The 13,222-nt window shown below is 43.0% G+C and overlaps 1 protein-coding gene across 4 annotated transcripts in view; it reads right to left on the bottom strand.

Moving 5' to 3' along the window:
• nrp2a (neuropilin 2a) overlaps nt 1–13,222 on the bottom strand; it is a 125,310-nt gene that overhangs the window by 6,641 nt on the left and 105,447 nt on the right. The window contains exon 16 of one of the 4 annotated variants that reach the window (XM_051702165.1): nt 5,087–10,571. The exons of the other annotated variants lie outside the window; for them this stretch is intronic. Coding sequence (XP_051558125.1) covers nt 10,282–10,571 — 290 coding nt within the window. The 3' untranslated portion in view covers nt 5,087–10,281. Of the gene's footprint in view, nt 1–5,086; nt 10,572–13,222 lie in introns of those variants that run through there. 4 annotated transcript variants of the gene reach the window in all.

Here is a 13,222-nt window from a genome sequence, read left to right on the forward strand (position 1 = left end):
TGTTCATTCACCTCTGCTGGATCTGACAGAGCATTTCAGCGGCTTCTCCCTCCTCTGCACTGGTGCACTGCAGAGAACGCCCCTGGACACTTCGGCAGAAAAAAGAGAGTATATTTTTCTAAAAGAGTATATTTCTCTAAAAGGGCGGCACACACGGAATGTCTTTTTAAAGATACATCTTTTTAAAGATGTCTTTCCATTTGTGTGTTATTCCTGGTTGCGGTCGTTACCTCTCAACTTCAGATGGTCACAATCGCTGTCTTTCATGTCTGGGCACGACCCACAGCATTCGTGGATGGATCACGTACTCACTGTGAGAACATGACCATGGCAACGTTGTGGTCCTGGCTTGCTTTCGTAAGAAAGTGGCTCCCCGCCTCGTTCCTTCTACCTACGGGTATGAGGCCAGCGCGGCTAGCACTGGGGGCGATTTGGGGACCCCAATGGGACCACCTCCACCAAGTATTTCCCCACAGACCTCCCATTCCCCAGCATGCTTGTCTGCCCCAATTGGGCTTCTGGACAAGGTCTAACTCGTCTCACGGCGAGTTAGACCTCTAGTTCGGAGCCCGTGAAGCTGATGAGCTCTCGAGCACAGCATCGGAGAGCGGGCTCGTCCAGTTGGACGCAGAAGCCTCAGCTGAGCTCCCCCCCTTGGGGACGGTCGCCCAGTCACAGGCTGATGTGGAAATGGTGGACAAGCTTTGGAACCCTCCGCTTTCCCCTGAACCTTCACGGCTCGATGATTGGTTCCTGGGCTCGCGGCGCCGCTCAAAGCAGCCACGCCCCGCTCCAGTACCTTTCTTCCCGGAAGTGCACGAGGAGCTGACAAAATCGTGGGAGGCACCTTTTCCTGCCCGGTCCCAATCTTTCAGCTCCCCCGCCCTCACTACCCTCGATGGTGGGGCGGCCAGGGACTATTCTGCGATTTACCCAGTGGATAAGGTGCTCACAGTGCACCTATGTCCGCAGAGCGCTGCCACCTGGTGCGGACGCCCAAAGCTCCCGTCCAAGGCCTGTAGGTTCATGTCGTCCCTGATGGCCAAGCCGCCTCTGCCCTGCACGCCATGGCTCTCCTACAGGTCCACCAAGCCAAGGCGCTAAAAGAACTGCACGAGGGTAGTTCAGCCCCAGATTTGATGCAGGAACTGTGCTCGGCGACTGACCTCGCTCTCCGGGCAACAAAGGTCATGGCGTGGTCTCTCGGGTGGGCGATGTCCACCTTAGTGGTCTAGGAGCGCCACCTTTGGCTCAACCTGGTCAAGATGGGTGAGGCCGACAAGGCACGGTTCCTTGCTGCCCCTATCTCTCAGGTTGGCCTATTCGGCGACACTGTCGAGGACTCTGCCCAGCAGTTCTCGACGGTGAAGCAGCAGACGGAGGCTATCCGGCATATCCTGCCCCAGCATGGCTCAAGATCCCGCACCCCGCCTGCTCGTCGCCAAGGGCATCCCCCTGCGGTGACTGCACCGGCTCTTCCACAGCCCACCCCTTCGGCCCAGCCCCGGCAAGGAGCCCACCGCAGGAAGCAGACACCACCCGTCTCACGGCCAGCTGCCAAGAACCCACGGAAGGCTTCGAAGCGCCCCTGAGACGGGCAACCCAGCGACGACGTAACCCACCTTGGAGCTGGTAAACAGACCACTCCATCCCCCGGTGGAGGGCCGGGAGGAGAATCTTTTGTTGCTTTTTCATTTAATTTCACCAAATGCCCAAGTGGCTGTGGTACCCAACAGTTCAGCAAAAGAGCAGTTTCCTCGTTCCCTGGGTCACATAACCGGTATGCACGGCCGTCATTACGACCACGTCCACCTTTTTATCCTTGCAGGATTGGCGCTCCAGCGGCGGTCTCCCTGCCCCTGCGCGCCCAGCTGTGGCACAGATTTGCCCCCAATGTGACAGTCTCCATGGGTTGCGAGGACAGGCCTCTTCCTCCCCTGTCCCAGGCTGTTCCGGGGGTGGTCACAAGGAGCCAGGTAAGTGCTTCGATGTCCCTAGACTCAGCACGGCCACAACATGGTGTGGCACCTCGAGCTCTGCCCCACTGCGAGGCCCCACCTGCAGGTATGTCTGACGAGATTGTCCCTTTGGTCCCCCTTGCGCGGAGCTTGGATGCATGGCTTGCGCTTTACAATCCATCGCGATAGCTGATCCGGACTGTCCGACTCGGCTATGCGATTCAGTTCACCAGGCATCCGCCTAGGTTCAGCAATATCCTCTTCACCTTGGTAAAGGACGAAAATGCTGCTACCTTGTGCGTGGAGATCGCCACCCTCCTACAGAAGGGTGCGATAGAACCTGTCCCTCCGGCTGAGATGAAGAAGGGGTTTTACAGCCCCTACTTCTTCGTACCGGAAAAAGGCGGTGGGTTGCGGCCAATCTTGGACCTGCGAGTAATGAATTGGGCTTTACACAGACTCCCGTTCAAGTTGCTGACGCAAAAACGTATTCTGGCAAGCGTCTGGCATCAAGATTAGTTCGCGGCGGTAGACCTGAAGGACGCGTACTTCCACGTCTCGATTCTACCTCAACACAGGCCCTTCCTGCAGTTTGCATTTGAGGGTCGTGCGTATCAGTACAAGGTCCTCCCTTTCGGTCTGTCCTTGTCCCCTCGCATCTTCATGAAGGTCGCAGAGGCAGCTCTTGCCCCGTTAAGGGAGGTGGGCATTCGCATTCTTAACTATCTCGACGATTGGGTAATCCTAGCTCACTCTTGGGACATGTTGTGTGCACACAGGGACCTGGTGCTCTCGCACCTCAGCCGATTAGGGCTTCAGGTCAACTGGGAAAAGAGCAATCTCCTCCCAGTTCAGAGCATCTCTTTTCTCAGTTTGGAGTTGGACTCAGTCTCGTTGACAGCGCACCTCACGAACGAGCGTGCACAGTCGGTGCTGACCTGTTTGAATGCGTTCAAACAGAAAACAGCGGTTCCATTGAAACTCTTTCAGAGGCTCCTGGGGCATATGGCATCCTCAGCGGTGGCCACTCCGCTCGGGTTGATGCATATGAGACTGCTTCAGCACTGGCTTCAGACTCAAGTCTCGAGATGGGCATGGCGCCGCGGGACACATCGCGTGGTCATCACGCCGGTCTGTCACCGCCTCTTAAGCCCTTGGACTGACCTCGCGTTTCTACGGGCAGGCGTTCCCCTAGAGCAGGTCTCCAGGCGCATCGTGGTCACGAAAGATGCCTCCAAGATGGGCTGGGGCACCATTTGCAACTAGCACACAGCCGCCGGCTTGTGGACGGGCCCGTGGCGACATTGGCACATCAACTGCCTCGAGTTGCTGGCAATTCTGCTCGCCCTGCAGAGGTTCCGGCCGTTGATCCAGGGCTAGCACGTGTTAGTTCAGACAGACAACACGGCAACGGTAGCATATGTCAACCGTCAAGGCGGTCTGCGCTCCTGTTGTATGTCACAACTCGCCCGCCGTCTCCTCCTCTGGAGTCAGCAGCACTTCAAGTCGCTGCGAGCCACTCACACCCTGGGTTACCCTCAGGGGAGAGTGGAGACTCCACCCTCAGGTGGTCCAGCTGATCTGGAGTCGATTCGGACAGGCACAGGTAGACCTGTTCGCCTCCCAAGAATCCTCCCACTGCCCGCTCTGGTACGCCCTGACCAAGGCACCTCTCGGTATAGACGCGCTGGCACACAGCTGGTCCCCTGGACTGCTCAAATATGCGTTTCCCCCAGTGAGCCTACTTGCACAGACCCTGTGCAAGGTCAGGGAGGACAAGGAGCAGGTCGTACTGGTAGCACCCTACTGGCCCACCCAGACATGGTTCTCGGACCTCACGCTCCTCGCAACGGTCCCCCACCCCCCCTGGCGAATTCCCCTGAGGAAGGACCTTCTTTCTCAGGGACGGGGCACCATCTGGCACTAATTCATTTCCCTGTTTCACTGCGTCTTCCTTGGGCAGAGGCCCCTCTGCCCCAGTCTCCACGCTTGTAGTAACTCCTCCCCCCTAGGGTAGGACCTACCATGGGACTTCTCCACATGGCATACTTCCGACATAGCTCGGCAAGACCATGTGACGTATTTCCACTTTAATACCCCCCTCTCTCTGGGCGAGGTGTGGTCTCCGTGGTGTCCTCCCCTTGGGAGGGACACCCCCGACTAGACCTGGTCAGCCCAGTTGGATAATCCCCCTTTTTTTTAGGTAGTGGAAAAAAGAAGGGGAGAAGAGGCCACGACTGGGCTAGCCTGTCTCTATCTTTTGGGTTGTCCCAAAGGGCTGTTTGACACTCATAACAGTGTTGGAGGAGGTTACGTGTCGGCCTGGTGCGCTGGCTACGAGGCACACAGTGGTCTGCCCGTCACACACCGCCAGTTCACGTAACACAGTAGCCAGTTGCGGCATTTTGTATAGGGACCCCTAGTGTCACTACATCGACACAACGTTGAGTGAGTGACAGATAGGGAACGTCCTGGTTACTTGCGTAACCTCTGTTCCCTGATGGAGGGAATGAGAAGTTGTGTACCTCCTGCCACAACGTTGAACTACCTGCTGAAATGGCCGGACCTTGTCTCGGCTCCTCAGCATAAAACCTGAATGAGTGGTTCTACGCCAGCTCCATATATACCCGTATGTCTGGGGGAGTGGCATGCAAATACCACTTGCCAATTTTCATTGGCCTTTTATCAAAGACCAGAGGTGTCTCGGGCTCCCAAGAGTGACCCCTAGTGTCACTACATCGACACAATGTCTCATTCCCTCCATCAGGAAACGGAGGTTATGCAAGTAACCAGGATGTTTTCCTCCACCAAAAACATTACTGCATACTTTGGAAAATGAATTGTTAGCAAACTGAAAAGGGTGTGGATGTGGCCTTGGACAGATGAAGATCTAAATAAGTGTAATTTGAGACTCAAGGCTTAACAAGAAATTATTAAGGAATCGTATGAAATGTTACATAATTACAGAGTACAGATAAAAGCATGTTTATGTGGTCTACATAATTACTAAACAAAGCACACATTACACATTGTTACACATTACACAATTACACATTAGAGCACGCACAAAGAAAATAGGGCAATGTCTATTGTTACTGCACTGATGATATAAATAGGGATACAAAGAATTGCTGATTAGAAAAATATGATTTTATTGTCACATTTTAAAAGCAGAATTTCAAGCCACAAATTCATCAAGCAAAAATATTCTGTTCACATTCGTATTTTAAACAATTTACTAATTTCAAAGTTTGTGAGGTATAGGCTGACCACAGTTATAAGGTACTTTCATAAAGCAAAGTGCATTATCATCCTCGTCATCATCATTTTAAACACGGTTAAAGTCATAATCTGTATCATAATCATCTCCACCACCTAAGTAAGATTTGCGGTGAAATAAAAGGCCTATTACTTTCAAATGGCTTTATGGAACAGTGTTGCATTGTTCCAAAATGTCTTAACTGGATCCTACTGCATCTGAAAGTAGAGAAATCAATGTGAGAACACGATGTGAAACGGTAGTTTTACGGGATTCATAGTGAGCGATTTATTCTACAAAACTCACAATCTCCGAAGAGAATGTTGTTGAATCTTCAACAAACCGAGATGCTTGTGACTAAAAGTAGCATTATTTAGATCCATGGAGACATCTGTAGGAAAGTGAATATCAAATGCAGTCCTACATTCTTTGAAAAAGAAAAGGGGGAATACACTAAGAATTAATCGTGCTCACTGATAGCGTCATTTGCACGTACTGTCTGCATTGTTTTAGCGTCCTGTTTACTAATAAGGTACACATTTCCCAGTTTGCGAGTTGGTTCTGAGTGCTAGATTTTGGAGGATGCAGACTCCTGGAAATGCTAAAAAACACATTGTTTTATGTTTTTTTTTTCAAACTCGTGACTCCAGGGGTGGTAGTCAGCGCCAATACTCGCTGAGCTACCCAGGCACCCTGAAAAACACATTGTTATTATGCTGAATGTGTGGAAAGATACTTACGCATCGATAATTGAAAGATTTTCCCGATGATTAATCCCGATATATATCGGGATTTTTATTCAGATATAAGTAGGGCTGCTCTTTGCACAATAGTCTTTGTCTCTTCAGACATATTTCTCAACACAACTTTGGTAAAGTGGGTCACACACCATACGCATCTGGCAGACAACATGGCGCATTTTTAAAATATTTTCTGTTTATTTTCTACAAAGGTACGAACACACCGCCAATGCTCAGCGTCAACATTCTGCGCTGCCACGGAGCTCAACTCACATAGTTTTCCATTAAATTCGACCCAAATAATTATCAAAGGACAAAGATTATTTACTCTAGCCATCACTAGATGATCTAATATGAACATGTGTCTTTCATAGAGTCTACACAATGTATTTTCAGTTACAAGTATGTCGTTTTGTGATTTGACAGATTGAATGAAAGACCTATTCAAGGCTACATACAGAGAGAAATTGCATAATAAACCTTGCCATTTCTAATCGTTCAGTTTGCGCACTAACCTGCAAAATCAACATCACTTTGTTCATTCTTGAAGAAGTACAAAAACCTTCGTAACTTTGGACTGCAATCTCCTGCGCCGCATCAACTCGTCCTGTGTGTGTGTGTGTGTGTGTGTGTGTGTGTGTGTGTGTGTGTGTGTGTGTGTGTGTGATCGTGACCACGACCGGCTACAGTAAATGGTATATCACCCTCTTGGGGTCTCCCAGCACTATTACACCAGACAGTTAAACAGATGGCCAACTGAGTGAATGGGAATGCACACAAATTATCGAATGCTCAAAAATATATCGCTAAAATAATGTGCCGATCAATAATCAATATATCGATATTTAATGACATCCCTACTGATAAGTGATAAAATACTGCTGCCATGATCGCTAAAAAATTACACATCTCTTCAAAATAAAATTCAATTTAAAACCTTTTTCGCAAAACAGCAAAACGCTAATTGCGGCAGCAATTATAATGAGTGTAATTTACATAGAATGGAGGCGTGTTCACGCCGAAAAGAATGACAATGATGTCATTAAAAAACTTATGGCACAGCACTATTTTAGCACCATGTTGGGTGTATTCAATTACAAAGTAATAAGTAACTGTCATCTAATTATTTTTAAGTAAATAAAAGTAGTGGAATGCATTACATCTTAAATTCTTGTAATCAGATTACAGTCAAAGGCATAGATTTGGCTTGAAAATTGGGGAGTGGGGTTGCAGCGTGAAGCATTTACCCATGTTTTCACTGATCATGGTATAAATAATGGGGGGTGATGGGGTGTTGGAATCTACGCCCCTGATTACAGTTACTGATTTTCAAATAAAGTAATTACTTTTAAGTACATTACTTGCACTAAAGTAATATGTATAATACACTTAAAATAAGAATTCATACAGTATGTACATCTGTTAGCGTTTCTGTGACAGCTGAAAGGTGTGGGACAATAAATGAGGAGGAAATATAGACATTTTGAATGAGCGGAAAACCAAAAACTTTTCTAGGAAAAGTGATTTAGAAAATAACTTAAAAGTAAAACAGTTCGTAATGTGATTAATTTTTAGATTAAGTAATCAGTACACTAATCTGCTTAAATTATTAAAGAAGTAATTAGTCAATTGTAATGAATATTTTGAGTAACTTACCCAACACTGTTTAGCACATATAGTTCCTAGTTAAACTGTTTAGTGAATAAGATGCAAGTTTTTAAGCCGAAATGCTGTCCACAAAAGTAGAGCAACTGTTAAATAAATTCACCCAAGACTGTTTTGCTTTATTAGACATTTGTCATAGTGGTGAATATGATACAATTGAAAGGAGAGAAGAATGGCTGTTTGGCGTTAAACCTCGCTGGGTGACGTTTGAGATCTCGAGAGAGCGTTTGCGCTCATTAATGTGGTTTTCAAAGTTGACAAGATGCAAGACAAGAGGAGGGGACTGGAACGCCTATAGCAGCTTCAGTAAATAGTATCTGGTCCATTAGCTAATTAAAAAATATTCAAGAGTGAAGAAAAACGTGTGATCAAACGAGGGGGGTTTACGGTTTTCGAAAAAAATAGCGAGAAAGTATCTGCTTTAAAAGCACATTGCATGACAGTGCCAAAACATCTCTTACGACCTCACGGCAGGAATTAGCACTAAAAAAGTCCACAAGGAACTAAGATCATCTATCTTTCTCTTGTTCTTATCCACCTTTCTATATCACAAACCCTTCAATGCTGATTCTAGATCTGCTGTATTTCCTTTGAACATTCTTAAAGTGATAGTTCACCCAAAAATGAAAGTTCTGTCCAAAACCACATGGAACACAAAATGAGATGTTAGGCAGAATTTTAACATGGATGTTTTCCAGATAATGAAAGTAAAAGTAATTTTTCATTTTTGGGTGAACTTTTTCTTTAAAGAAAGGAAAATTGTGTTCTAATTGTGAGATATTACTCCTACAATAAAGTACCAAGGTATTTTTGTGTTTTATTTTTTAACATGGTGCCATTGTAATACCATGGTTTTTGGACACTGCAATGATGGTAATACCATATTCTTATTTAAAGTACTTTAGAGTACCATTTAAATACCATTATATTTGAATATGGTAATCAAACAATACCATGGTATCAAAGTACTACGGTACTACATCTAATACCACCACAGTACTTTTTTGCAATGTAGCGAATCGATGCATGTCCTAACAGAGAACTGATTATTTATGACATATTAAATTGAATGACAACTCAATTTAATCACTGAATCAACATATCAGCATATGGTAGCCTTGGACACCTTTCATTACTAATCATTCTTGAAGTTTCACGACGCTTCAGTGAACCAAAATTGCTTCCAGGTGTTGATATCTGCACAAAGTTCTCTCCCAGCCCAGTTCTCACATCACTTCCTCATTGCTAAGAGACGGAGAAGGAAAAGCTGTCTTTGTTTATGGGACTTGTTTTTGGAGCCATAACACCAGCAAGCGTTGGGTCAGAATAACACACACCTACGCAGTTTTGTGGGGTTCTTTGACAAAAATGTAAGAAATGTGAGATACAAAGGAAGAACCTAGATAATGCCACTGTGAAGACAGAAATGAACAAAAAAGATGAAGACTTTCATATCTAACCCTTCCCATACCCATAAGTCTCTTATCTCAATGTGGTGCCATCCCTTCGTTTGAGTGTAGCACTTCATTGAAATGCAACCATAATTAAAACACTGTTTATTGTCAACATGAAATATTCGCAAACCCATTTTACTTCCATTATGTGATGAATTTCCGAGTAAAACGAAATATTCAGTGAAGAAAATGTAGGGCGGGGCCTTGATTTTATCCATTGAGAATTTATTAGATTGTGAAAAGTGGTATTATTAGACTGATTAGACTAGGAACATGTATTAAGAAAATAAATAGGGTCAATTCTGAGTTCATGTTGACTTTAAAACAATGTTCATCATGACAAGGACATTGTGGAACTACTTTGTTCATAATATCTTTTGTGGACACTCCATTTATCAGACTTAGGTTGTTTACATGCACAAATCGGTTTGACCTTTTTAGCGTATTTGCAATACCTTCTCTGCCCTTATTACTAATGATATCATGCTTGCGTTGTGTTAAAAAAAGTGCTAAGACATCCTCAAAGCACATTCTCATTATTGGAGTTCCCTCCATATTCTGTAATTTTTCTGAAAGCTTCCTGATGTCTCAAGCATTAACTCTTTCATCAAAGGTCTGTTATCATGTTCTACTATAATAAGGTAAAGAGCTATTCGCAATCAATGTAGGGGACAAGTGCAAAGATTGCATCAGACAGCTCTTAACTCTAGTGTTCACCAATGTTCTGACACTTTACAATCTCACTGATTTAACGTAAGTACAGAAAATTGGCTCAAAGTTAGTCCTGGATTGGTGATTAAGGTCATTTGTAACATCCTCTTGGCTTGGCGTACATCATCAGGCTGGATTCCAAACTGTTCTTAGAGAAGGTCCCTCCAGACAGCCAATAAGTATGAGCTGGCTAAATGTTTTTGTAGTAAACAAGCACACCAGTAAGACAAGGGCTTCCTTGAGCCCAACAGTCAGTATCCAGGAAAGAAAAAGACATCGACAAAAAAGAATAAGAAAACGAGGAACTGAAAATTTAGGTATCGCTTGGATGCATCCAAATACAGCCTCCAATGGTACCGGAAGATACCACAATCATCTTGGAGTAATTATTTGAATTTTTTCTCCAAGAAAACCAACTCTTCAGTCTGTTTTGTCTGTTTGGCTTCTTTCATGAAGTCAACATGGCAGGCAAATATCTAACAAGTCCAGACCTCTCACCAGTAGGAGTTTCCATCACCTTTCTCAACCCATACAGTTAACTTGGGCGTCACCCCAGCCCTATGCATGCCACCGTTTGGGTAATGTGCATTGTGGGGACTGTAGTAGGCCATTGTGGGTTGGTTCCTCCTGGCCGTAAGACGGCGACAGCAAATGGCCATGAGAATGACAATGACCAGGAACAAGATGGCACCTCCACCAGCCATTATGTAATACCAGTTGGGCAAAGTGGGTGGTACTGACAGCGTATCTACTGTTGGCTCACTCTTGCCAGGTAGGGCTCCCCCTGGTGGAGAGATATATACAAGCTGTGATAATACGCCACACTACCGATGCGGTCAAATGCAAGCATGGCAATGCCATCAAAGTGCATAAAGCTGTACTGTATTTACTGTTTCGGCATTCAAAATGTAGAAGCTCCATGCTTTAAACTGGAAACAACCCATAAATGTTTCACTGTTGGGAATCAACATCAAAATAATTGCTGGCAAGTGGAGAAACAGTTATTGAGGGAAATAAGTTTATATTTATGCATTTTGGCAGATGTTTTTATCTAAAGCAACTTACAAGGTCTACAATAGGTTTTTAATCAGTTTTGTTTCCTGGGAATGGAACCTATGACATTGGCATTGCTAGGACTGGTGTTAATCTCGTCAATGTAAATAACTTACGAAAGTATTTGTTGATGAATATAATAATATTGGCATTATATTCATGCTGTATAGCCAGAGGGGATCTAGCTCCCCCAACTGAGCCTGGTTTTTCCCAATGTATTATTATTTATTTATTTCATTCTATGGAGTTTTGGGGTTCTTGCCACAGCCCCCTTTGGCTTGCTCACTGTGGTTCTAAAGACAAATAATTTTTTAAGCATGATTTTCAATCACATTTACAGACATTACAGCATCATTTTCTGTAAAGCTGCTTTGAAATAACATGTGTTGTGAAAAGCGCTATACAAATAAAAATGACGACTTGAAGGATTTTTTTTTTATTTAATCAACGATAATAAAGACGAAACGAAAAAGACACAAATATATATGAGGTTAATCAGCTACATCCACAACACAAATGTAATATTTATAGCTGTCAATTGATTAAAATGTTTAATCAAGTTAATTACATGACATGCCGATTAATTAATTGCGATTAATCGTATATAATCAATATTTGCTGAGAAATGTATTTTAAATGATTAAATAAAGATAATATAAATAATACATAATTTAAATAATTAGAAATATAATACATATTTACATATATTTTTATATAATTTATCACACTAAATTAATGCATTAAATCATCAGCCCTAGTAATATTACAACATACATTTGCAGTGAATCCAAAGTGAACTTATACTAAATTTACACACTAGTCACATATAAATATATGAGATTATGCAGCTATATCCACAACATAAACATAATGTTACAGTTTATCAGCACGGACAATGAAGTGAATACACAGTAAACCTGAACTTAGTTATGCGTTAGTCAGAATGCATTACTAGCGTTATGAATACATTGTTTCCCTCAAAAAACAAACACATAATGCAATATCCTAAACCGTCTCCAAAACACAGAAAATTTGTTTCTATTAATTTTTAACATTTCTATTATGAAATTAATCTCTACTCTACATTTATCTTTAAAGTTTGAGGATTTCACAACACAGTAACTTCTAGAAAGTAGCGTATACTTTAATATACTCATAATATGCTGTTATTTAAGGTTTTCACAACAAGGAGCATTTTCACATTTTGCATATTATGTTGATAAATATTTTAATATGCTTAATACGTGTTTAAATTAATAAATGTTTATTCACATGTTTGAATATTTGAATAAAGTTTGGTCTGTTACAGTTTAACCTACTGTACATTTTAGTCATTTAGGACATTATCATCAACTAAATTGATATATCATTTAAGTCACAGTAAGATGCAATATGACAAAATAATATGACAAAATATTAAAATCTAACCCTAAATCCCTAATTTATTTCATTTAAAGATCATAGTCATCAAAAGATTATGAATAAATAAAAAAAACTAAAAATGAGCACTATGCTCAACCACTTCAACTACCAGATTATGTCAGTTCAGCAATTGGTTCAGCTGCATAGCGCTGTATACAGTGAAACAATGGGTGTGAATGCAGTGTAGTTATGTAACATGCTTACAAATAGACACCTGAGTCAGAGTCCAAGCATGTTGTAAATAAAGACTGCCCTGCTCTAGTCCTGGGGAGTGAGAATGCCGTACAATACATTATACTGTACAGCGGACTGCTTCAGTGATTGGTTGCATGCTGGACTTTGGGACGAATGGCTCTCCAGGACTATTCAAAGGGCAGTGGGCTACATGGCAAGTGCTGGTAGTTCTCGATAAAACTTTATTTTTTTTAGGGGTACACTGGGGCTGCATTCAAAACAAGAGGCTGTATTGCCAAGCAGAGGCACATGCATTCTGTTCTCCCTTGATTTGGTCTTTCAGTTCTCACAGAATGTCTACAGATTATTGATTATTGATTATTGCAGTAGACCATACTAGGGCTGGGTATCACCAACTACCTCAACACATTGTGATGCATCACATTCACAATTTCAAAAGACTGCAATTGAAAGTGCTGAAATTTTGCGAGATAGACCTGAGTGTGCAAGAGTGAATCAGTTACATAAATCTTATATAGTTTAATCCACTCAAGTATGTGTATATGCTTTATTTAGACGACCTGGAGCTGGATTCCTAAACATATTCTTAAGAAAAACTTAAGAAAGCTCTTAGGATAAATAATAAGAAGTTTGTAAAAATGTTCCTTAGTACAATTAATTCTTAAGAAGTCTTTTTGGGAAAACAAATTTTTTTTTAACTTTTTTCTAAAGTTAGAAAATACGAAATAAATTAAAAAGTACTTAAGAAAAGTTTTATTCTTAAGA

The sequence above is a fragment of the Myxocyprinus asiaticus genome, chromosome 7 (assembly GCF_019703515.2).
Source record: "Myxocyprinus asiaticus isolate MX2 ecotype Aquarium Trade chromosome 7, UBuf_Myxa_2, whole genome shotgun sequence".
In the NCBI taxonomy this organism is placed as follows: domain Eukaryota; kingdom Metazoa; phylum Chordata; class Actinopteri; order Cypriniformes; family Catostomidae; genus Myxocyprinus; species Myxocyprinus asiaticus.